The sequence below is a fragment of the Ochotona curzoniae genome, unplaced genomic scaffold (assembly GCF_017591425.1).
Source record: "Ochotona curzoniae isolate NIBS_2020 unplaced genomic scaffold, NIBS_Ocur_1.0 scaffold_4506, whole genome shotgun sequence".
Lineage (NCBI taxonomy): Eukaryota > Metazoa > Chordata > Mammalia > Lagomorpha > Ochotonidae > Ochotona > Ochotona curzoniae.
The window spans coordinates 42,505,493-42,533,212 of NW_024467119.1; the positions used below are offsets into that span (position 1 = coordinate 42,505,493).

The 27,720-nt window shown below is 38.5% G+C and overlaps 1 protein-coding gene across 3 annotated transcripts in view; it reads right to left on the reverse strand.

The window, feature by feature from the left end:
- Window positions 1-27,720, reverse strand: part of PPA2 (inorganic pyrophosphatase 2) — an 89,473-nt gene that overhangs the window by 15,070 nt on the left and 46,683 nt on the right. For all 3 annotated transcript variants that reach the window (XM_040967453.1, XM_040967454.1, XM_040967455.1), the window contains exon 8: window positions 3,170-3,297. In XM_040967453.1, coding sequence (XP_040823387.1) covers window positions 3,170-3,297 — 128 coding nt within the window. The remainder of the gene's footprint in view (window positions 1-3,169; window positions 3,298-27,720) is intronic.

The window sequence follows — 27,720 nt, forward strand, 5'->3', positions numbered from 1 at the left end:
TACAGAACTGACCCTAATCTCATCACAGAAGTTATCTGTTAAAAGTATTAGTTCTGGGGTCAAGCAAACCTAATTCTGGCTTCTTATTTGTTCGCTCTATGACTCTAGGCAAGTTACATAAACTCACTTAGACTCAATTTCTTCATCTATAAAATGGGACATACGGTTAATTCACATCAGGAGTTGGAAAGTTAGGGCTAGTAGGTTAGATCCAACCTGCTAGCCTTTCTGGGCTATGCTACTTTAGTGCTACAATGGTAGAGTCTAGTAATTCTGATAAAACACACATGGCATGTAAAGGTTATGATAATTGCTATTTAATTTTTTTAGAGAAAAATATGCAATATCAGATCTAAAGCACAGAATTACCGCAAAATTAACAAAATATGAGGCATTAAGTCCCCATGTGGTATCTAATTTTCAAGTAAGCATACATCTATTAATTTTATCACCACTAAATCTTCACTAAGTCTAATTTTAAAGAGAGTTTAGATTATTCAACTGGGGAATTAGCAAATCCGCTTTTTTAAGGATTAATTTTAATTTTTATTTGAAAGGCAGATTCACAGGGAGAAGGAGACACAGATAAAGATCTTCCATCTGCTGGCTCACTCCCTAAATGGTAATCAAGGCCAGAAATGGGCCAATTCAAAGCCAGAAACCATCAGTTTCTTCTGGGTCTCCCACATGGGTATAAGGGCTGCTTTCCCAGGCCATAGGCAGGGAGCGGGATAGGAAGTAGAGCAACCGGGACACGAACCAGTGTCCATATATTACATAGTACCATAGGCAGAAGTTTAACATGCTATGTTATGGCACGGCCCAGCAAAGCTTCTTAATATGGTCAGGACTTTTTCCTTGTAATAATTCTAATGCCCAAAAAGTAAGATCAATAATATACGTCTCTTGCTAGGTATAAATAAAGGAAGACAGTCTAAGCAAAATTTGCTTTATTTCCAAAGCACACAGTTTAGATGTTTTTCCCAGAATGTTGCTTATTTTCCTTACATAGAACCCTTATTGACTAATTCAATTAATTCCTTTCTCCTTCACTGACAACTAAACCCATTATGAGAATAAAGAATAATGGGAACCAAGATCGAGTAACAATGGAAATTTTTTTCTGGAATTATTTGAAAGAACACGGTGAGGGGACAGGGAATGGAGAGGATTTTCTCCATCCCCTGGTTCACTCCACAAATGCCTGCAACATCAGTGGCTCAAACAGGCTGAAGTCAGGTGCCTGAAGCTCCATCTACATGGTCCACACTGGTGGTAGAGACATAAATACTCAAGCCAGCACCTGCTGCTTCCCACGGTAAACATTTAGCAGGAAGGTGAATCAGAAGCTGAAAATGGTACTCAATAACAGGCACTTACTAGAGAAGGTAGGCTATCAAGCAGTTACAATGCCTACCCCAGTAACAGGAAATGCAGCTTCTAGAGAATATAGCTGTCTCAGGCCTACTGTTGCTTGAGAAGAAGAATCACTTAATTCTCAATAAGGTGATGTTGGAGACAAGAAATCCAATATATTATCTAGATAATACAAAGGAAGATTTTAAAAATAAATTTATTCGGATAATTCTGGTTAAAAACCAGTTTCAACATTTGCTTAGACAGGAAAAGCCTTTAATTACAAACTGAAGTCCTATTTTTCTATCACGTTAAAGACAGACATTTCATTTTCTTGAGTTATGTTCTATTTCTTAAGATAGTAGTGATAAAAGTAGTGATAAAAGCAATGCATAAAACAAAAACGACTTTACTCTATTAATTCAAACTTGGCAAAACACCAAGAAATAATAAAGGGCCAAAAAAAGTATATTTAGGCAAGATTTTTATATTATAACAAACACAAAATGCAAAAAGTATTTTAGAAAAAAATTATTATAAAATTTTTTTATTCTTAAAAAAATTCAGTCGAAAGTAGTTTTACATTTGTATTGAAAAATCTTAGAGAAAAATCCTAAAGATGTTTTCGTTTTTAGAAATTTATTTATGTATGTGAAAGAGTGCCAAAGTGGGAATGAGACAGCAAATCTTCCATCCACAGGTTTGCTGTCCAACAACCAGGCCTGCTCAGGCCAAAGCCAAGAATAAGCCACTCCACTGGCTTCTCTTCAGGGGCAGGCAGGGCTCAGGCACTTGAGCCACTATCTGCTGATTCTCAACAGCACATCAGGGAGCTGGAACCAAAGTTGTGCGGCTGCAGCTTTAACCAGTACTCTGATAACAGATGTGGCAGTCCACAGTAGGGACCACAACACCTAGCTCCCTTCCAGGATGCTGAACTTTTGTTAAGGTCTCTCAAAAAAACACTGAGCTCATTAAATCGATTCTTGCACAGCATTATAGATTATACTGTAATTTTAAAATTTTCATTAACTTGTTTTATTTACTTAGAAATATATTTGATTTACTAGTCAAATTTTACTTATATAACTCACTTATATTTACTTTATATATTTTATATTTACTTATATTTATAATTTACTTATATTTTATATTTTACTTAGAAATCTATTTGACTTATTAGTCAAATTTTACTTATATTGCATAACTCACTTATATTTACTTTATATATTTTGTATTTACTTACATTTATAATTTACTTATATTTTATATTTTACTTAGAAATCTATTTGACTTACTAGTACTCACTTAAAGGTTGATTTAGAGTGCAGTATTTTTTTAAACAGAATTCCACATTTTAGACTTTAACTTTTTGCCTATTTTCTATATGTAGCCATGTTAAGAGATACTTTTTGATGACTCTGGTATTCCAACAGAAAAATCCTGACAGGAAGATAGCTTGAGTGCTTTCTGAATTACTAAGCAGGTTACTTTGGTCACAGCACAGGGTGCACTTACGAGGGGAATTCCTGTCAAACAACATCAAGGGCTGTATTTCAAACATGATTTGCAAAGTTAGAATGATCATAAAATTCCTTCATTTTATGAGAATATGGAGTTACACAGAGACAAACAGATGGAAACACTTATTTGTCGGTTTTGTTGGCTCACGTAGAATCCATAAAAAATTTTAGAATGATTAATGTTCTATAAAATTTAAATTAGCAGAAGACACTACTGAAGAAATCCTCTAAACAAAATAAGCATCATGTAGGTACAAGGAGGCAGATTCAAAGATAAAAGTTATTGTCACCTTGTTTCTGAATTCTCCATTAAAAGCAAACTGGTTTTCTGGTTTTCCATCTGGGACTTTATAAAATCTAAACCAGTTGAGAGTAGCTTCCAAGTACCCAGGTTTGAACTTCTTAACATCATCAATATCTGTAAGTGAAGAAAAAAAACTGTTTAAAAAAAAACACATAATAAGCATTTTTAAGGAGTAGATCTTTGTTTTGAGGAAGCCACAAAGCAATGGGCCTAGTCCAACAAGCACCATAATATATTATATTATAAACTCTTGGCATGTATCATATCACTTCCAGATTCATGTATTTTCATAAAAATAAAATTTTTCAATAAAAATTTTAAAAATAAAAATCGCTTTCCTTCCTTTTTAAAAAAATTTTAATAATCTTAGTTTATTAGGGTATAAAGGGTCAAGGGCTACAGGGTGAAAGTGGGTAATATCATTGTTTCCACACTAATATAATCATTTTGCCCTGTGTCTGGGGTTAGGGGAGTAACAAAGGGAAAAGCCCCACCCAACCTCCCACCCATCTCCGATCCCCAACATGAGGCGCGCTCCAAGGGTCCTGCTCAAACAGTTTTGATAGTTCATCAGTTCTGGATTGCTGCCAATCTCACCGTCCCAACCGCAATGAAACCTATTCAGAGTCCACTGGCTGACAGTCTCTTGATGGTTGGGGTTCCAAGATCAGCAGCAGTTGGAGAGATATCCAAAGAAACTTCATCTGAGTTGATCCCAGATCTGATTCTTCAGCGAGTTTTTAAATTTACTTCTTCATTTAGAAGGCAGAGATACAGAAAAAGCAACAGAGAGACACAGTTCTTCCATCCACAGGTTCATTCCCCTAATGGCTACAATGGCCAGAGCTGGGTTAGTCTAAAGCCAGGAGCCAGGAGGTTCTGCTGGGCCTCCCATGTCAGTGCAGCGATCCAAGTGCTTGGGCCAATCTCTGCTGCTTTCTCAGGAACACTAGCAGGGAGCAGGATCAAAAGTGGAGCAGCTGGGACTCAAAGCAGCTCCACACAGGCTGCCAGCACCACAGGTGCTGCCTTCATGCATTATCCCTCAGCATAGACCCTTCATATAAACCATTTAGTGAGCACTTTCAGAAGATGTGTTCACTTGTGTCCACATGATTGGAGGCCTAACCAAGGTAACCAACACAATCAAGTGCAGTGAGATTCTAACAGATACGCACAAGAACAGCAACATCACCTGAGAGTGTGAAACACAACAGTATAAAAGTGTCAGGTATATCACCAATCACTCAGAGCCAACAACACAGTCAGCTGACGACATGGGATGCCCAGTCCTTGATGGAGTATATTAGCTGAGTCCATTCCAAATCTAGCTTCCTGCTAATGCTCACTTTTGGGAGGCAGCAGGTGGTGAGTCACATGGGAGACCTACATTACACACTCTTCTCTCTTCTACGAGCCAGCACAGCCCCAGCTGCCGTGAGCCTCTGAGGAAAGAACCACTGAATAGGAGCTATGCTTTTCTCTCTGCAGAATTTTTTTTTCTTCAGTATGATTCCACAGGCTCAGAGATTTCCCTTGCACCTTCAATTACCTTTCCCCTTCCTCGACTGTTTCCCCAATATTATTACAATAGGATACTCCTTCAGTTATAGACAATGATAAAGAGTCCAGCATCCTATTGTCAAGATAACTTTTCATTGGGAGTCCAACTTATATTCAGGAGAAGGTATGCATACTGCACTATATATTCCCATCTTGCTATGCTAGTCTCATTACATAGTATTTTGTATGAATGGTGCCTTGTATCAGACAAAATATAAGATATTTGTCCTTTGGAGATTGGTTTATTTCACTGAGCACAAAAGCTATAGCTATACTATTAGACTGACATCATTATCTAGGCAATAGCAGGCTGGAAGTAGAAGTTACATTAGGCTCTGTGTTAAGAGAGTACACTAAAGTTGGATTAGAAAGGTTTCATATATTTCTAGAAAGACATTTAATTATTTGAAAGACAGAATGACAGACACAGAACGAGATCTCACGTCTGGTTCACTCCTTAAATCAACATCAGGGTCCAGGATGGGCAATGCTGAAGTCAGACTCTATCCAGGTCTCCCCTATGGGAGGCAAGGATCCAAGCACTCGGGCCATCTTCCATTGCTCTCACAGGCACATTAGCAGGGAGCTGGATAGGAAGTGGAGCAGGTGGGACTTGACCAGCACTCTGATGTGGGATGCCAAAATGGCAAGCAGTGGTCTCGTCTCAGATCCTTCATGCATATATAGCAAACACTTGATAAGCTATCCCCATTTGTCAGTGTTAAAGTGAGTTAGCCAGTAAACAGAAAACAGAAACAAATGACTGCTCTCATGCCTTACACAGAAGGAAGAGACAGAAAACAAAATAAATAAATGCTTAATATTTAACAGGTTAATTGGTGAAAACTCCCACAAAAGCCAGAGGAAAATAAAGCACAGTAAGGAAGGCAATATAAACAGGACAAGGTAGTATCTGAATGATATGCAGAATTTTTCCTTTCAAATTCAATAATAATCTTTACAGTTTACTTTTAAGTTCTATTAACATATAAATGCTTGACTTCACTTGAATAACATAAAATTATTACATTAATACATGAATAAACTCCTCCTTAGGCAATGTATCCTTTCCAGTACAAAATAATTCAAACAATACGACAAAACTGTCGCATAAGGAAAATTTAGCATGGTGCTTTTATACACAATATAAAGCACAGGAAATAACAAACAGATTAGGCCATTCTTCAAAAGCTAGAAAATTATGACTAAAGGCAGGAGATGACATCACACATACATCCTAACCCTAAGATCACATGGCTTTGTACTTGCTTATTCAAGTCTTGCGGGAATCCCCGCTCTCTAGATATGACTAAAAGGGCCATCTGCAGCATTGGATCAACAGACAAGAATGATCCTTTGCTCTTTGCACTTTCTTCTTGTCTGTTATGTGGAAAGGTGGCGAGTTACTCACATTTCCAAAGGCCGGACATTTCACACAAGGGAGTATGGAAAGGCAGAGGGCAAGGCAAAGAGAAGACTGAATGTGCTGCTTAGAGACGTCAAAATTCACAATTTACACATGATGTCAATGGGCTACGTATCTTTAAAAAACAGTCTTGGAGCAAATGATAACAATGTTACAGTGTGCTAAGAGAAAAATAATCTGAAGCTGAACAGAAGTCATAGTTGCTTTATTATGAAACTCAATATATATTTGTGGAACAACCAGTAAGTGATAGAAAATATTTAAGCATGAGTTTTGGAGATTAAGCGCTTCCACATTTCTGTAGTATACACTGTTACCCTGCATTAGAGACTTTGCCATAACTGGCATGGAACGTTCATCTTAGTGTTTCAAGAGCGAGTATCTGGCACCGAGGTTGAAGCCAGTTTGTGACACATGCATCCTACACAGCAGTCCTTGATTTCAGTCCCAGTTTTCCTGCTAACGCGCATAGTGGGAGGTACTCAGGTACCTGCAACCTAAGTCAGAAACCCAGACTGAGGTCCAGATCCACTGCCTCAAACTGGCTCAGCCCGAGCTGTTGTGGGTACTTGATAAGTCAATCAGCAGACTAAAGACATTTTTCTCTGCTTTTCAAATTAGGAAATTGTATTTTGAATAGCAAACTTAAAACTAACAGGAAAAATTATGTTTTTAAAGAACTGTCAACAAAATCTTTAAAAAAAATTTTAAAGGGGCCCAGTGTGGTAGCTTGGTGGCTGAGATCCTCGCCTTGCACATGCCAAAATCTCATATGGGTACCAGTTCATGTCCCAGAGGCGCTGCTTCCCATCCAGCTCCCTGCCTGTGACCTGGGAAAGCAGGCAAGGATGGCTCCAGGCCTTGGAACCCTGCACTCACATGGGAAGCATGGACAAAGCTATAGGCTCCTGGCTTTGGATCGGCTCAGCTCTGGCCGTTGCGGCCTCTTGGGTAGTGAATCAGTGGACAGAAAATCTTCCTCTCTGTCTCTTCTCTTCTCCTTACATCTGACTTTCCAATAGAAATAAATAAATCTTAAATTTTTTTAAAAATTAAAATTAAAAAAGAAATCTATTAAAATGACTCAAAAACAAGATTAAGCACTTCTAACCTACCCAATAAAGCACACAGTTGCAAAGCCAGGAACACATGGGCTGAACCCATACGTATACAAGAATCCCAGCAGGCAAGCAAGAGAGGTAGACTGTTATCTTCACTCCTGTTAGGTGAAGGATTGACCAAAGGACTTACTGTATATACTGCAAGACCAAGAGAAAAAACAGTCAAGTAAGAGCAAGAAGCATGATAGGAAATAGCCCAGAAGAGGCCAAGGAAAGTGTCCCACTGGCACACATTTAGCATGGGTCGGGGGCAGACCAGGCTGAATCAGTTCATGTCATCTACTGGCAAATCCGAACACTGGAGCAGAGTGTGGGTAGAGCCGGGTTCGGTCGCGACAAAAAGCAGTGCACAACAAGGAATGCCAAGGTGAGGTTGCCTGAGCTAGATGTGACTGCAGCATCCCACCAGCACATATGAGAACCAGGAAGGGAGGGGCAGAGCCGGCAGGGGAATAAGGGGGGGGGGTTCCCTTGCTGCACTGCTACTGCCACTGGAGAGCATGAGCTGGGATGGGGGCAGATCAGACTAGGCAAGGCTACAACACCTGTGTGCCTCATGTGGACCAGATCAGGGAAAAACCAGGCTGGGCTGATTATTCCTACTGGTACAATCTATAATTGGAGTGGGTGCACAAAAGTGCACAATCATAGTAAACAGTTACACAGTTTCTTACAGTAATTATCTGAGTCAACAATCTTATTCTAGGATATTTTCTCAAAGAAAATGAATCCAAGTATTTACATAAAGACTTATTATTTGGATGCTCACAACAAGTTAATTCATTTTAGACCAGAACTGAAAAACCCAAATATTTTCCAACAGATGAATCAATAAAAATGTGGTATACGAAAACAATGGAATACCACACAGTAATAAGACAGAACAAATCACACTGATGCACAAATATATAGAAAGCTTCAAAGCACCAGGCAAAGAAGTAAAAAACCAAAGAGTATGTTTCCTACATCATGAATAGATACATTGCTAACAAAGATTCCACTGGTTCCCAAAGCACAACAGGGTTTGCTGTGGAGATAGCACAGAGGCAGATGGAGATTTGGGGAAATAATAAAAATGTTCTGTATCATGATTGTAATAGTTATTAGACAACTACGTGAACTTGAAGAAACTCAGTAAATTCTTGCTGAAAAAATTGAATCTACACATGCAGAAGTAAAAAACAAGACCCCTATCATACACCTCACATAAAAATCAAACCTAATTGCATCAGGGATCTAAATCTATTATCTGATAGCATCAAATTTTACTAGAGAAAAACACTGGGGACACTCCACAAGACATAGGCATAAGGATAGACTTCCTGGAAAAGACTCAGAAGCACAAGCAATGAAAGCAAAAATAAACAAATGAGATTATACTGAGCTAAGAAGCTTCTCTCCTGTAAATGAATATGTCAATAAAATGAAGCAACAACAACAACAAAAAAAAAATAGGAGAAAACACCTGCAAATTATGCAACTGATAGAAGATTAATATCCAGGCTCTATAAAGAGCTCAAGAAGCTCAAAGCAACAATGTAGTTAAGAAATGTGCAAAGTTAAGAAATGAGCAGCCTAGTGGCTGAATCCTTTCCTTGCATGAGCTGGCATCCCATATGGCCACCAACTCGTGCCCCAGCTGCTCCACTCCAGCTAGCTCCCTGCTTGTGGCCTGGGAAAGCAGTAGAGGATGGCTCAAAGCCTTGGAACCTTGCACTTGCATGGGAGACCCAGAAGAAGCTCCTGGCTCCGGGCTCTGAATCGGCTCAGCTCCAGCTGTTGCAGCCCATTGGGGAGTGGACCCTGGACGGAAGATCTTTCTCTGTATCTCCTTCTCGTTGTACATCTGCCTTTCCAATAAAATAAATAAATCTTAAAAAAAAAAAGGGAAATGCACAAGGGACATGAACAGGTATTTTTCACATGATGAAGGACAAATGGCCAACACAAACATGAAATAAGGCTCAGAATCTGCGGCCATAAAGGAAATAAAATAAAAATCACTTCACCTTAGTGAGAACTGTCATCATAAAGAAATCAGAAAACAAGGGCTACTGGTGAGGATGTGGGCAAAAAGGTACCCTAATCCACTGTTGGTGGGAATGTAAACTAGTGCAACCATTATGGAAAGCAGAATGAGATTCTTGATATCTGAAAATAGATTCGCCATATGACCCAGCCATCCCACTCCTGGAACTAGACCCAAACAAAATGAAATCAGCACATGAGAGTCATCTGTACCTCTACTCTTAGAAGCAGCACAATTTACAATACCTAAGATATAAAATCAACCCAAATGATCATCAACTGATGATGGGATGAAGAGAACAGTGTACACGTGTGCGTGTATATGTCTACATATGCACACACATATATACACCATTATGTATATGTATACACACACTCTATGGAATACTACTCAGCCATAAAAAGAATGAAATTTTATCTTTTGCAACTAAATGGATACAGCTGGAAACAATTATGCCTGGTGAAACAAGCTAGTCTCAAATGTTAAATATCACATGTTTTCTCTAGTCTCTGCTAAATAATCACAGAATATCAAAATGTAAACTTTATATGTGAGATTAACATCTTGGGATTTAATTACTGTTAACAGCCCATGGCTATATTCCTCAGTAATAAAAGGATTTCCATTTTTTTTTCCTTTTTCCTGTATTTGCTGTATCATGGCATCTTTATCTTAGCTATTGGAGAGTTAAGTTAGTGAAAACGAAGAGAAAGGAAATTATGCCATTATAATAATTTGGGGAAAAAATAAGAAGGGAGAAAGAGGAAAAAAGGAGGGTGGCAGGAGCAGTCCCACGCTGCTAAATCTGTATCATGAAAATATGATATCTACGCTTTATATGAATAAAAAAGCTCTATTTACATAAAAAAGAAATTTTAAAAACTTAGTGAATGTTGACTTAAAATGGAGGAAACCTTACTGTATTTAAATAATACCTCAATTGAGTTGATAAAAACAATGAAATGAGAGTTCCAGTGATGAAACAATTCCTGCCCTGAATCATCAGGCAGATATGGTAACAAACAGGTAGAAAAATATGTGAAATCAAAGGTATTTTAAAGTATCAACAAAGTGATGTTGGAAAACCAAAAAAGGAGGTGATGTAATCCACTTCTTCGTCTCACAGAGTCAAAGATGCTTCACTCACAGGCGATATTTAAACTGGTGCTCAAAAGCTAAGCATGGGATTAGAGGTAGAAGTGAATTTCAGACACAGAAAACATCTGTTCAAAACAAGATGCAAGAGTGTGGCACATCTGAAAGAGGTGACAACTGTGAACACTGGATAAATATCTAGAAAGTCCGATGGGAGGATTAGTACAAGATTTTAGCAGCCTGGAAAATTTGGTATTCCCTGAAAGAAGACTTTCTTTTAAAATAAAATAGTAAAGAAACTTTCTTAAAATCAGGTAAGTTTAGAGTCTGGCATGGTGGACTGCCAGCTAAACTTCCACCTGCAGCATCGATGTCCCATATAAGCACCAGTTCACTTCCTGGCTGCTCTGCTTCTGATCCAGCTCCTTGCTTGTGGTCTGAAAAGGCAGCAGGTGAGGGCTCAAGTCTTTGAGCCTCTGCATCCATGTGGGAGACCCGAAAGAAGTTCCTGGTTCTTGATCTGCTCAGCACTGGCTGTTGTTGCCACTTGAGGAGTGAATCAGCACATGGAAAGCCTCTCTCTGCACAGTGTCTTTCAAGTAAAGATGCAAATTTATCTTTAAAAAAAGGTAAGTTTAGTAAGCAATGTGGAAATAAATTTTAGTGGCAGGAAGGTCTAGAGCAGAGAGGTATTACCATTACTTCAATGGGAAAGAAAGGTGACCAGCTTAGTCAATAGGACAGATTCAAACTTGAAAGATATTTCTGTGGTCAGATCACCTAGTGACTGTGGGACTGATTTAAGAGATATAACAAAGTTCTGAGTATTACACATATGAAAATAAAGTAGTATATATGATGCTAAACACAGCTGCAATTTCTAAATATGCCAAGATTTCACACACTAATGTTTAACATCAAAACATGTGAAAATATACATACTTTGAAGATATTTTCACTTTGTTCAAAATATTCATTTTTGGTTGAGCAACACCATGCATATTTGCATATGTTTAGTCATCAGTTAAAGGTTTACCAAGCACTTAAAAATTTTTGGTTCTGGAGGGAAATTAATTCTAATTACACACACACATTCATCCATAAAAATGCATCAGTGCACTAAAATACACAAAGAAACCTGAAGAGATACATATACTGAGGTGAAAAACTACTAGTTTCAAATACACCAGAATATCATAAAAGACCAACCAAAATAAACCTGAAACAATTAGGGAAGATTAATCTTGTATGACTTAGTACAAGGACACAATCACCAAATAACACAGTACTGGGATGGATCTAGAGGCCGATTGTGTGTAAGTAAGAAGCATTTCAAAACAGTAAGAAAAAAATATTTGTTTATTCAATGGTGTTGCAAAAATCCAATTTCTGGGAAAAAATTAATTCCACATAAATCAAAGACTCGACTATAAAAATAATGATATGTAAAAAAAACCCCAAAACATTTCTCCATAAGTGAAAAATTCAACAAGAACCAATACACTAACACCACATATAAAAAGACTAATAAAATGGAACAACTTCAAAACTTAAAACTTTCTAAGCCAAGAGTCCACAAACTTTAGACGGCAAAAGAGTGTTTGTAAACTTAATAATAAAGGACTAATACACAAATTATCCAAGCAACTTCCATATGCCAAAAGAATAATCGATTCAAATACAGGCAGTTCACCAAATGAAAACCAGTAAATAAAGACATGTAAAAAATAGTTCAGTTCAGTAACAGCAGAAATAAAATTTAAGCAATTTATCTGGCCAAAGAACATAAAAATCAGGTATTACTGAGGAAGTAATCTCACATGCTGCTGATAAGCTGTGAATGGCACAGTCACTGTAAGGGATAATGCAGAGGCCATCACTGGGGCACAGCACGTCAAGCTGCTGTCTTCAGTATGTGAATCCTGCATGGGACACGGTCAGAGTCCCAGCTACTCCACTTTCAGTCCAGCTCCTTGGTAACACAACTGGGAAAGCAGCCAAGAATGGCCCAAATCCTAGAGCTTCTACACCCACATGGGAGACCAGATTGAAGCTACTGGTTCCTGGTTTCAGCCTGATCCAGCCCCTATTATTGCAGCCAACTGGGGAAAGAATCAGCAGATGGAAGCTCTATCCTCTCTTTTTTAACTTGAATCAAAATATACAGATTCAATGCAATCCCTATCAAAATAACAATGCATTATTTACAATATTAGAAAGAATAATTCTAAAAATTCATATGGAATCACAGAAGATCCATATAGCCAAAGTAACCTGAACCAGAAAAGTGAGGCTGGGGGCAACATAATACCTGGCTTCAGAACACATGACAGAGCTATGATAACTAAAACAGCAACGTACTGGCATTAAACAGATGCACAGATCAATGGAACAGAACCCAGAACTTGGTTCACATACTTACAGCCAACTGATTTTCCACAGAAATGTCCAAGCCATATGGTGGAGTAAGAATAATCTCTTCACTAAATAGTGCTGACAAAATTGGATGTATGAATGTACAAGAGTGAGATTAGATTCAAACTTCTCACTATATACAAAGATCAACTCAAGATGAATCAGAGACCTAAATTTAAGACCTGAGACTCTGAAGCTGCGGAAAGAAAATAGAAAACATTCCAAGACACTGGTGTAGGAGTTGACTTCTTGGATAGGATTCCCAAACCACAAACAATAAAAGCAAAGCTAAAGTAATGGAACTATATCAAACTCAGAAGCTTTTGTAGAGCAAAGGAAATGATCACTAGACTTCCAACAAAATGGAAAAAATATACTTGGAAACCACCTCTCCAATAAAGAATTAATACACAAATTTAAAGTTCAACAACCAAAAAGCAACCAATCCAATTGAAAAATGGTCAAAGGACTTCAATGGCTAGCTTTTGAAAGAAATACATGTCAGTGAAGTAGTCACAGGATGTGGTTAGGAACTTGCATTTTCTAACATATTGGTCACTCAATACCATGTCAATTAATTAAAAAAGAGAGAGAGAAAGAAAGAAAAGTGGGGAAGCAGGGTGCCAGAGCCACCCCCATGAATATAAAAGGCCATCACAGGATGGCAGCTGGCCTAGGACCAGGAGGCGGGGTTGGTCTCGCCAGCAGGTAAACAAGAACCCATGGGGATAGGCTGATGCCCTTGCTGCGATTATGTCATTGCTACTGGCCTATCAGGCAGCGCCGAGTGGACCCAAGGGGAGAAGTGATTGGTCGAGGGCAGTATAAAAGCAGCCGCTAAAAGCAATAAGATAGACGGGAAGAAGAACAGCACAACAGAGAGGGGTACAAAAATGATAAGGCCTATGGGGGGAAGAGCTAAGGCTAACAGGGAGAAAAGCTGCAGAGAGTGGGCTAGAAAAGCAGTAGAGAAAAGCTAAGACGTACGGAAAGAAAAGCAGCAGAGAGGGGTACAAAAGCAATGAGACCTACAGGGAGAAGAACAGGGAGAAAAGCTAAGCAGAAGAATGGGGAGAAAAGCAGCAGAAAGGGGAGAAAAACTAAGACCTATGGAGAGGGAAAAGCAGCGGAGACGGGATAAAAAAGCAGCCGCTTTTGGCAATAAGGGGTCCGGTTGTGGTTCCTGTTATCCCGGAACCTCAAGAGTGTGTCTTGTAGGTAGTGTCACTGCAGGTCAGCAACAAGAAAGAAATACAAACATCCAATAAATAGCTGAAAAATTGCTCAACAACCTTTGCCATGAAAAATGCACATCAACATCACAAAGATATATCACCTCATTCTTTACCCAGAGAGTAACAAACACTGGCAAGGCTGTGGAGAAAGGGGAACACTCATACACTGCTGCTAGGATTGTAAATCAGTGCAGACCCTGTGGAAAACAGGGTGTAAATTCCTCTAAAAAGCTACAAATGGACTTGCCACATGATCCTGCAATGCCACTTCCACGTACATACCCAAAGGACTTGAACGGAATAAGTCAAAGAGATACCTGCACCACCATGTTTACAGCAGAATTCAAAATGGCCAAAATTTGTAATCACCAATCTTTCCATCTACAGATGAATGTATAAGGAAAATATAGTAAATATATGCATTGAAATACTATTCATTTATAAAAGGGGGGGGGAATTCCATTTACAACATAATGGGCTCAACTTGAGAACTTTATATTGAACGAAACAAGCCAGACACAAAAAAGATATGTTCTCCCTTATATATGGGAGTCAAACATTTAAAACACAAACAAAAGGAAGAACTGTCTATGTGCATCAGTGTCACCGAAAACAGCTTTGTAAAACTTTAATACTTTTGTCAAACAAGTGGTTAAGGACTTATACTACTATAGTTTCAATGATCTGTGACAACTTTGTCATTTAACGTATATGAGTGAAATGGCCACTTATGCATTCAATTATGCTAATAATAGCTGGTGTCTTCCTTATTTTCACTAAACTAAGGCCTTTTCTTTTTTTATTTCTTAAACTTTTTATATGGAGAGGTTTTAAGCCTTTAATTGTGGTTTAAGTCTAAAGTATATTATCTCAAAAGTTAAAAAAAAAAAAAGCCAACGGATGGAGAAATTGAAGGAGGACAAAAGGAGGCAGGGCAGGACTGTCATTGTGTTCTTTTTTTTTTTAAAGATTTATTTTTATTATTTTTTTATTGGAAAGGCAGATATACAGAGAGGAGAGAAAGAGAGGAAGATCTTCCGTCCGAAGATTCACTCCCCAAGTGAGCGCAACGGCTGATGCTATGCCGATCCGAAGCCAGGAGCCTCTTCTGGGTCTCCCACAAGGGTGCAGGGTCCCAAAGCTTTGGGCCGTCCTCGACTGCTTTCCCGGGCCACAGGCAGGGAGCTGGAAGGGAAGCGGGGCTGCCGGGATAGAACCGGCGCCCACATGGGATCCCGGGCTTGCTAGGCGAGGACTTAACCACTTGCGCCACCGTGCCGGGCCCTCATTGTGTTCTTAAAATTGAATCTGTTGTGAAGGAAATCAACAGAAATTTTTCAAAAGAATAAATTCAAATGACTAATAGACATTAAAAAAATGCTCAGACTCCCTAGCCATCAAGGAGATACAAACAAAAACCATACTGAGGTATCACCTAACTCCAATGAAATTGGCCTACATCCAGATCTCTACTCACAACATCTGCCGGCATGGATGTGGGGAGAAAAGGCACCCTCCCTCACTGCTGGTGGGAGGGGAGGTTAGTGCCGTCACTACGGAAGTCAGTGTGGAGAGTGCTCAGAGAATTTAAAAGTGACTGGCTATATGACACAGCTATCCCACTGCTGGGAACACAGGCAAGAAAAATGAGATCTGCAATATGAGAAAGATATCTGTAACCCTATATTTACAGCAGCATAATCTACAACAGCAAAGACATGGAAACAACCCAGAAGCTCATCACAAGAGGAATGGATAAAGAAACTGTGGTATATCTACTCTGTGGAGTACAACTTAGCCATTAAAAAGAATTAAATTCTACGATTTGCAACCAAATGGTCCAAACTAAAAATTAAAAAATTTTAAATTAATCTATACCTTTTGCTCACATGTATAGTTTTGAGTCTAACTACAGTTTATAACATAAAAAGTATGTTTCTAGCTGAAATATTGCTTGTTAAATTTTCAATCTCTTTTACTTGTTTTGTTATCTGATGTCATCATTTTAACATGCTAAATAAAACCAGCTGTATGAATCAATTATAAGACACTGAACCTGTTAATTAAAAGTTAAAACAAAAATGTTTTAAAAATGTTTAAATACTTTACACCATGGTTCAGAAATAGTATGTCTTTCAAGCTTCAAAATCTGTAAATTAGGTACTATTTATTTTCCTCATGTAATTTAGTAAGCCAGGGCTTTAGGAAGTTAAGTAATTTGCTCAGGATCTCTAAAGGAATAAAGTTTAACCTTAATATGTTAGCTTTAAATACAAGTTGGCAGGTGCATTTGTACGTGTATGCAAATATCAAATCTGATTAGGAAATTACATCTTTAAAGTATCTTCTAGGCCTGGCACAATGGCTCAGTAGCTAAATCCTAGCCTTGCATGTGCCAGGATCCCATATGGGCACCAGTTTGTGTAACAGCTGTTCCACTTCCCATTTAGCACCCTGCTTGTGGCCTAAGAAAGCAGTTGAGGATGGCCCAAAGCCTTGGGACCCTGCACCCGTGTAAGAGACCCAGAGGAGACTCCTGGCTTCGAATCAGCTCAGCTCCTGCTGTTGTGGTCACTTGGGGGTGAACCAGCAGATGCCTACTCTCTGTAAATCTCACTTTCCAATAAAAATAAATAAATATTAAAAGAACAAACAGAAAAACTTCTAACCAAATATATATTAAAACTGTTAGGAATTATTTTAGATCCAAGGCTAGGCTATGGCTTATGTATAACAGACTAATGGAATGGTTCAAACTTGAAGGAAATCCATTTTAAAAAGTCACTCAGGAACTGGATCAAACTGTTTTTTCATGTGCATCACTTCCTCCAGATCATAACATAAAATGAGGAAAGCTATAACTAACTGAGGATTTTCAACTTGAACCAGTAACATAAAGGCAATACTGGAAAATGGTCTTATGTCAAAATTTTGTTCACAGGCTGAGAAAAAAAAAAAAAAAACTGAGCAAGGAATTACAGGTTCCATGGGATTTTACCAAAGAGAGGGATGCAAATTGACTTGTACAAAGCTCTCCTTCCAGTTTCATAAATGCGGTTTTCACAGAGGTGAGCTTGCCACATCAGTCCCCTCGAAACCAAACCAGTGCAACTAAGAACTTGATATGCATAAGAAATAACAGTTCTATCCCACAACATACTCCATGTTCTCCACATCACAGCTCCAGTCTCCTGCTCAGAGAATTAATTTTGCTAATAGGTGGTGCTTTCTCTGGTTCTGGGAAAGATTTTTATGTTTTCCACACTACTTTGCATGTCACATTGAATACACATGGCCTAAGGAGCTGCCCCTTTCACTGGATTTGCCCTTTCTTTTTTCTATCCTCCCTTCCTATTCTAATTAAGTCAAAACCTGTAATAAAAACATAATATCATAAAAAGATAGAAATTAGCAGACTTGAAAATCAGTATTTCCAAATAAAAATAAATCCTAAATGAAGTGTTACTGGAGCTGTATATAAAAACCTGTTAGAAAACACTTGGCAGCTTTGTTCACAAATATAAATATTTATTACCAACTCAGAAGAAATTGCACATCCCCAATAAAATGAAAAGCATACAATTACCTTGCACAGAGTAGAAATTCAAATATTCTTCTACTCTAACCCTTTTATTAAGCATTTATCACAGTAGCTAAACACACAGGCTTTGGGGTCAGAGAAATCTACATTGAAGTTAAAGCTCCATGATTAACAGCAAGCCAAAGTACTTAGAAATAAGTAAATATCCTCCAGAAATCTATTTCTGATCCTTCATCTAAATTGTTATTTCTATGCGCACTAACTCTGAGTATAATTTAGGTATTTTACATATGGAAAATGACAGGCTGAACTTAAAGATGGGGAAAACTACAGGGAATGCTTATCAACTATAGGGTCAACCCCACAATCACAGAGATGAAGAAACGGCACTTTTGAGAGGTTATATAACTTTTCAAGGATTAGTAACCAACAAGCAAAAGAGGATTTCAGAATTGAGGCATCCCCTATACTACACCACATCACAGGAAAACAACTGAAATCTAAAAAACTCCAAGAGTCCACAGTTCAAAAAAGAGGCAACCGACTCACAGTAATTTAATTCTATTCTTAATTATAGTCCATTTAATTCAATTTGTCCCTGCTCCTTAACTGCCTCCTCCTACATGCCATCCCTCCACACCTACACCAACTATGGTAGACCTATTAATGAAATCAAAGGAAAGATCAAAGGAGCTAATTATCAAAATCTCATTGATCTAAATGATTTAAGAGCAACTGGTAAGCGCTTGCAGAGAGCAACATGGACCAAATCCAGAAGCGCACTTGTCTATTCTGGGACTTTTCAGAGGGGTGAAAAAATGGCAGCTATGACACCAGACTGGTTTTCAACTGCCAGCAGTGTGATTTTAGCCAGGTTACCAGTCATCTTCTCCTGCCTAAGTCTTCATCTGGGAGAAAAATGGTGGCAACATCACATCTTGATTAAAGTTTTTAAAAAATTAAACAAATTGCCTAAAAGAACCACTTAGCATAGTTACCAGGCATACAATGGTTACTCCAAAAATGTTAAAACTATATGGATGGGGCCCGGAGCGGTGGCGCAAGTGGTTAAAGGTCCTCGCCTAGCACGCCCGGGATCCCATATGGGCGCCGGTTCTAATCCCGGCAGCCCCGCTTCCCTTCCAGCTCCCTGCCTGTGGCCTGGGAAAGCAGTCGAGGACAGCCCAAAAGCTTTGGGAACCTGCACCCGCGTGGGAGACCCAGAAGAGGCTCCTGGCTTCGGATCGGCATAGTATCGGCCCGTTGCGCTCACTTGGGGAGTGAATCATCGGACGGAAGATCTTTCTCTCTGTCTCTCCTCTCTCTGTATATCCGCCTTTCCAATGAAAAAATAATAAAAATAAATCTTTAAAAAAAAAAAAAACAACTATATGGATGACAACAGGGATATGCTAACTCCTTTCCAGATCAAACAGAATATTTTACTGTCTTCTAACACACACAGGAAAGCAAATGGAACCCTATTATTTCTGCTTACAAAAGTAAACACAAATATTTTTCCTTAGTATTACTATGTCATTCCCTCTTCTCCATTCTCTACTCCCCCAACTTCCAGCCAAATCAGCAGTTTTAAATTATGCTTAGGGAGAAGAAAATCGGCCATCATATTCATGTGCTTAGTTTTAAAGTAAAAATGGTATGGTCAATAAAAATGTTTACTTAACAAACAAAAAAACAAGCCAAACAGATTCAGTTACATTTTTATTTCTGCCTTGAGAAACAATAATGTAGTGCCATTTGACTTCTAAATTCCCCTATGTGTAAGCTGAATTCTTAGATAAAAGAGATACAGAAATTCTGATAACTTCAGGACAGGTGTGATGTTGGCATTTATAAGTCTGACTGTAACAGTTCTAACTATATCCAAATTGGTCACATAATTAATTCATCCAGAATACATCTACTCTAATTTATTCTTATAAACTCAGTATTTGTTGTCTCATCTTCCGTATTTTGGAACTGCAAAGTCAGAGCCCAGGAATGATTCTTACAGAACAACAGACAACACTTTTTACTTGTTAAACACCTTCTGATGCTCATCTCCACCGCAGCACCAAGTCCTGAGCATCACGAACAGTTCTGACGCAGTGCAGACATCTGTTTCCTGTTTGAAGTTCTAAGTTACAGAAGGTGGTTTATTTAATGTAACCAGGAGAGTTAAACAAGTCCTCTTATTTCAACCTCTGTGAAGAGCTCTGAACTTGGTTATTTCATAACCAAGGACTATTATCCCTAATGGCCAATGCATTCCCTATAACAATTTAGGTGCCCTGGGAGTCTTATTAACTCTTCCAGGCCATTAAGGTACTATTTAAAAACATTAAGGCCTGGAATCTAACTACAGTACATTAAATGGTCTTAGTATTGAACATTAATGAGCCTGCCAAAGTGACCAATTTTCCATCACAGACACAAAGAATTTGGTGTCAAATGTTATTTGAGGTTGTCTTTATTATTATTATTATTAATTGCATTGCATTATGTGACACAATGTTATGGGCACTGGGATTCCCCCTACCCCTCCCTGAACCCTCTCCCCATGGTGGATTTTTCCACCTTACTGCGTTACCACAGTTCAAATTCAGTTGAGGTTCTTTCATTGGAAGTATTTACCAAGCATAAAGTCCAGCGTCTTATTACCCTAGTGGGTTCAACGATTTCTTGGTGAAACCATCTCTGGTCTGAAGGTAAAGCCAGCAAAGTATCATCCCAATCAATTAAAAGCCCCAACATAACATCAACACCCATTTACAATTTTATGGCATTAATTGACATGGTATTGATTAACAGTATGTTAATAGGAAAATGCGGGTTAATTACATCCTGTGACTTCTTCATAGACATTTCAATTTTTGGTTTATATTCAACCGGATTCCATACACCTCAAAATGGCTATAGATTACTATTCAGCTGTCTCGTCTATTTTTATTTTGGTATTTAGCTGTTTATAGTGTTGAAGCATGATTTTGCTTAACTTAGTTGTTTTTCGGATGGTCTGAACTGGCTTATAACTCTAGCAAGACGTGTTATCAGTTCAGGTACAGAACATTTTTTTTAGGATGGGTGTGCAGAGAAATCCCTAATACCCCAGTGAGGCGTAACTAATCTTTGTGTCCCACCTAGTGAGGCATGATTGGATCCACGCTGGCCATTTCCTGTCTGATTCTAAGCTTTCCTTGTTGTTGTCTGTCCATTCTAGATTTTTTGTTTGTCTGTATGTTTGTTCGTTTGTTTTGAGGGGTTTCTGGAGCGATCCTAATGGTCACCACGAGGGAGGGTGGGGACCCAGAGCCGGAGCCAGGCAAGGACCAGAAAGAGCTCGCCTCCCTAGTCCTGAAGGAAGTTTATTATTCTTCTGTTTCTGCAGACCGCTCAGGGCTCCTGGTTGTCGTTCTGATGACGCTGGTTTCTGCCCAGCAGAGTTTGGACTTCTTCCATCCCCTGTGGAGGCTCCAGATGGGGTTGGGTGACCTCAGAGTTCTCGGCCTCTCAAGGCACTCCTATTCCCCACGGTCTCCTTAGCGATTGGGATGTAGTCCTTGGTGTCTGTACTGATAGTCCTTGGTGAGGATCTGGGAGTCTTCAAGGTTGGGATACGAGCCTCCTCCTGACTACCTGCTCCACTTGGGGTCTCCCCCCTGCTACATACGCATGACCTCCTGTTAAGAGGCTTTCAGGGTCGCTCCTGATTCCCCCCTTATGCCTCTGTAGCTTTATTATTGTCTAGTGCTGACTCGAGTCTGTTGTCTATGAGTTATCAGATTTGATCCTGATAGGCTATATTTTACATCTTCCTCACACTTTTTAGGGAGATGGAAGATTTCTCTGCATTCCCTCCCCATTACGGAGTAACATAGGGTATTAAGGGTGTTTTAGGTTTTACAGTTCTTTGATTTAGATCATAAGCATTCTGACTCACATCAATTGTTGTCTTATAGATTACAACGTATTATCTTATTGCATTGGATACATGCCGTTAGAGATTGCAATAATATTACAATATATAGGTATTATTTTCCAGATTAACAACTTTTCATCTCAGATTAAGGCAAACATGTGGTATTTAACCTTTTGGGATTGGTTCATTTCTCTTAGCATAATGGATTCCAGTTGGGCCCATTTGGCCACAAAGAACTGCACTTAATTTTTTTTTTTTTTTGATAGCTGAGTAGTATTCCATGGAGTATATGAACCATAGCATTCTTACCCAGTACTCTGTTGATGGGCATTTCGGTTGCATCCAAGTTTTTGCAATTACTAATTGTGCTGCTATAAACATAGGGGTGCATGTTGGTTTCTCATAAAACAGGTGTTTTGGATATATTCCTAGGAGTGCTATTGCTGGGTCATATGGTATGCAGATTTTGAGTTGTTTCAGTATCCTCCATACTGATTTCCATAGAGACTGTACAAGTTTGCAGTCCCACCAACAGTGGAGTAGGGTTCCCTTTTCCCCACATCCTCGCCAGCAAGTGTTATTGGTGGTTTTTTGTATGTGTGCCATCCTTGCTGGCATTAGGTGGTACTTCATTGTTGTCTTCATTTGGATTTCCCTTATTGCCAGGGTCCTTGAGCATTTTTTCATATGTTTGTTTGCCATTTGGGTTTGTTCTTTTGTGAAATGTCTGCCCATTTCCTGTGCCCATTTCTTGAATGGTTTGTTTGTTTTGGTGTTTTGGTTGTTTTGAAGTTCTTTGTATATCCTGGAGATTAGCCCCCTATCACCTATGTATGTAGTGTGCAAAAATCTTCTCCCATTCTGTGGTTTGCTTTTTTACTTTGTTGATTATTTCCCTTGCTGTACAGAAGCCTCTTAGTTTGATGAAGTCCCATTTGTTTATTTTGATCTTGATTACTATTGACTTTGGAGTCCTTTTTAGGAAGTCAGGGCCTACACCTAAATCTTGTGTGTTTCCTACATTTTCTTCCAAGAGTTTGAAGGTTTCTGGGTGTAGGTTTAAATCTTTTATCCATTTCAATTTGATCTTAGTGTATGGTGAGAGGTATGGGCCTATCTTTTTGTTTCTATAGGCTATCATCCAGTTGTTCCCAACAGCATTTGTTGAATAGACCTTCCCATCTGCTTGGGTTGTCGTCTTTGTCAAAGATTAATTGCCTGTATCTATGTGGGTTTCCTTCTGTTGTTTCTATTCTGTTCCACTGATCCACTCTTCTCTATCTTTGTGCCAGTAGCAGGCTGTTGTTTTTTTTTAAAAGATTTATTTATTTATTGGCAAGTCAGAGATACAGAGAGGAGGAGAGACAGAGAGGAAGATCTTCCGTCTGATGATTCATTCACTCCCCAAGTAAGCGCAACAGCTGATGCTATGCCAATCCGAAGCCAGGATCCAGGAACTTCTTCCAGGTATCCCACATGGGTGCAGGGTCCCAAAGCTTTGGGCTGTCCTCGACTGCTTTCCAAGGCCACAAGCAGAGAGCTGGACGGGAAATGGAGTTGCCGGGATTAGAACCGGCGCCCATATGGGATCCCGGCACATTCAAGGCAAGGACTTTAGCTGCTAGGCCACGCCGCCAGACCCAGTACCAGGCTGTTTTGATAACTACTGCCCTATAGTATGTCCAGAGGTCCGGAACTGTGATTCTCCGTGATAAATTTCTATTCTTCAAAATGGTTCTAGCTATTCATGTTTTTTTGTGTTTCCAGATGAACCTATGTATCATTTTTTCGAATTCAATAAAGAATGTTTTGGGTAATTTGATTGGGATTGCATTGAAAGTGTATATTGCTTTTGGTAGTATAGACATTTTAATGATATTAATTTTGCCTATCCAGGAACATGGGATGTTGCTCCATCTTTTGAGGTCTTGTTCAATTTGTTTTTTAAGTGTTTTGTAATTTTCTTCAAAAAGGTCTCCTACGCTTTTGGTTAAATTTATTCCCAGATACTTCATGCTTTTCTCTGTTATTTTGAATGGTAACTTGCTGGTTAGATCTTCTTACATCTTGGGGCTGTTTGTGTACACTATGGCTGTTGATTTTTGTTCATTAATTTTGTACCCTGCCACTCTTCCAAATTCTCGTATAAATTCTAGCAGTCTCTGTATTGAGTCTCTTGGTTCTTCTATGGAAAGGATCATGTCGTCTGCGAATAGTGAAAGCTTGACTTCTTCATTTCCCATTTGGATTCCTTTTATTTGTCTTGTCTTATGGCCTCTGCAAGAACCTCAAGGACTATGTTGAATAGCAGCGGGGATAGCGGACATCCTTGTCTTGTTCCAGATCTCAGTGGAAAGGGATCCAGCTTCTCTGTTGAGCTTTTTGTCTCGTTGATCTACCTACTGGTGTTAATGGAGTATTCAGATCTCCCAGAATTATCGTGTGTTCATCTATATCTCCCTTTAAGTCCATAAGTAGTTGTTTCATGTAGCTTGGTGCATCTGGACTTGGAGCATAAATGTTAAGAAGGGTAATTTCTTCCTGATGGATCTTGCCTTTCAACAATATATATCGCACTTACCTGTCGTTTTTGATGTTTGTCAAGTTGAAGTTTATTTCGTCGGAAATTAGAATCGCTACACCAGCCTTTTTTTCCCCGTCCACTGGCGTGGAATATCTTTTTCCATCCCTTCACTTTCAGTTTCTTAGTGTCTTTTCTGGTTATATGTGTCTCTTGTAGGCAGCAGATAGTTGGGTCCTGTTTGTTAATCCAGTCTGTTAATCTGTGTTTTTTGACTGATGAGTTGAGGCCATTTGTGTTAAGGGTTATTATTGAGAGGTTGCGATTTTGTCCTGCCATGCGTGTGTGTCTTTGAGGAGGTTGGTTTCTGAATGTCTTTCCTTGCATGAGCTTTAATGTGGTAGTCTTCACACTTGCCATCCTTGCTTGTGGTTTGGTTTCCTTTTTCTCTGGAAGTAGTGCATTTCTGAAGAGATTCTGTAGAGCTAGTTTTGTGCTGGCATATTTTTCTAATTTCTCTTTGCTATTTAATTTCATTCTCAAATACAAATGAGATCTTTGCTGGGTACAATATTCTTGGTTGACAGTTGTTGTTTCAGTATTTGGAAGATTTTATTCCATTCCCTTCTTGCCTGGAGCGTCTGTTCTGAGAAGTCAGCGGTGATTCTGATGGACCTGCCTCTAAATGTAATCTTGTCTTTGCTTCATGCTAGCCTCAGGATTCTTTGTGTTCGTTGGAGGGGAGCTTGATTACCACGTGTCTGGGAAAAGATCTTTTTGGGTCAATCCTGTGGGGCGTTCTCTGACCTTTCTGGATTGGGACTGGGCTCATGTTCCAGGCATTTTGGAAGTTCTCCTGTATAATTTCGTTGAGCACTGGTTGTATGCCTGTCTCTCTTTCCACTCCTTCTGGGAGCCCCATAATTCTGATATTTGACTTTTTCATGTGGTCGTTCAACTCTTGGAATGCCTTGGATGCCTTGTATAATTGTGTCTCCAGTTGGTTAATGATTTGTCTGCTTTCATTCTGGGAGACTTCCAATTCAGATATCCTATCTTCTGTTGCAGTGATTCTGTTGGTTAAGCTTTTGACTGTGTGTTTGATGCCTTGAATTTCGGTTTTGAGTAATTTTGTTTCTGTAATTATGTGATTTTTGAATTCCTTAAGTTCCTCCCATCGTTTTTCGTTGTCTCTGAAGAGTATCATAATTATTTTTCTGAACTCCTTGTCTGGTATGTCTTCAATTTCTTCATCTGTAATCTCTGCGATTGACCAGGCCTTTTGGTGCGTCTTTTTTTTTTTTAAACAGTGGCTACTCCAGTTTTAAAAAGTGAAATTTATGTATTTAAAATAGCAATGTTGGAATTACAGGAATTAGAAACAACAGGTTTTTAATATTGGAAATACGTAACTGATGAAATGGCTGGTTTCAAATCTACCAAATCAGTTAAAAATCACACATATTAAAATAGGATATTACAGTCTACCTAAGTATGCACATACATGTTTATCAGGATCAAAGAAATTATTTCATCACACATGAAACAACCTCAAAACTCTCTAAACAATCATAACTTAAAAGGTGTATATTAATATAGTAAAAAGAAAATATATAAAACATATAAAAGGACAAACTTTCATAAACTAAATTAAAACTGACTTCCTCATCTTCTAAAAAGGGAAAACTGTAAAACTATGTCAACTAATAGCTTTTTCTTAAGGTAGTGGCAATGAATAGAAGAAATTTAAATTTTTACCTACCTCCTTATTTGAAAGACAGAGCCAGAAAAGGAAAGACAAAGTGGGAGATACCTTCTACCTGCTGAATGGTTCCCTCCCCTCACACTCCCATCCCAGGGCCTGCAACAGCCAGCACCAGGCCAACTTAAGCCAGGGGCTTAGAATTTCATCTGTGTATCAGGATTTCAAGTGCTTGAGCCATAATGTACTGCCTTCCTAGGCTTGTTAACAGGAAGCCAGATATACAGGACACAGAAGTCTCACATGCAGCTTAACTTGCTGGGCCACAATGCACAACCCATATTTAATTTTAAATGCATAAAGAACAATACGAAAGTACAGAAAAACATTCTAAAAATTCCTGTTAACACAGAGGCCCAGAAAATTTCCAGGTAGCTGCCTTTCTCAAAAATGTTTTTTAACCTTTTATCATCCTAAAAAAAAAAAATCTAACCAGTATAGCCAGGAAATTATCTAAACTGAAAAAACCACTTTTTGTTATCAAAATTTCAATTTATACACAATAATTCATATAAAAAGATGACATATTATATATGATCAAGTTATTTAAGTTGGCATAGTGGGACACTGGCTCTCCATTTGGGCTTCTGATCCAACTGCCTGCCACAGTGCCTTGTGAGGCAGTGAAGGCCCATGTGCTTGGGCCCATGCACCTATGTGGCAAATCCAGAGGAAGCTCCTGCCTCCCGATTTGGTCTAGCCAATCCCTGTCATAGCAGCCATTTGGGGAGTTAACCAGTGTACCTTCCTCTCTATGTAACTCTTTCAAAAAATAAATAAATCCTTAAAGGTGATTTCCCCAAAATATATTTCAGACATGTACAGAATCAGAGAATCAGTCTCCTGTGCAAATTACTGTAAAAATGTTAGAAAATATACACTAACAAGAAAGGGAAAAGGAAATGAGAAAACCTAAGAAAATACAGAAATGGGGTGGCTTCTGTAGTAAAGCAGGTTAAGACAAGCTTGGGATGCCCATAGCTCATACCACTATGCCTGACTTTAAGTCCTGCCTCCACTTCCACACCCTAGGAGACAGCAGGTGATGGCTCAAATACTTAGGTCCCTGCCAGTCACAAAGGAGACCCAGATGGAATCTGGGATTCATGGCTTCAGCATGGTCCATCTAGTGAGCAAACCAACAGATGGAAACTATCACCTCCCACCCCCACTCTATCAAACAAAGAAGTAGAACTGACTTATAAGGGTGAACAAAATAAACCCCAAAAGGAACATTATGCAGAAGACTCAGAGAACATCTGGTCCAAAACTGATTATTTAATAAATAGTATAACAAAATAATTGAATAATATGTATTAACATTGTAATTGCTATTAAATTGTCAGATTTGACGGAGACGAAACATGAAAGAAAAAGAACCTACCTTAAAGCACATAAATTTTGATAATGTAGAATTAACAGTGTATCTGAGAAAAGCTAGTTTGTAAGGGCAGAGAAGAAAAAGTACTCCATTGAATAGTCAGAAGTTTAATAATGTTTAATAGTTACTAGAATAGAGGATATATGGGAACATAATTAAGAAAAGTTTAAGATTCCTTCAAGTTAGCAAACTGAATCAATAATAAATATAAACAAAGAAATAGAGATTTAATGATATTACTTAGAGAATATAAATAACTACTTAAAAGCAATAAAAAATGAGAAATATCAGAAGACAGATGAGTACTACAAAGCAGAACTTTATTTTTCCTTTTGTAGACAATTTCAATACTTCTGAGTTTCTACTTCAAACTATATGATTAACTTTATAATTTTTTTAAAAATCCATCTAAAACCCTATGTTTGTAATTTTATAAGGTAAATATATGAAAAAAGATACAATTTTTAAAAAGTTGTTTGACATAAAATTAAAGATATTTTTTAAAGTATACAATAAAAATAAACAAAGT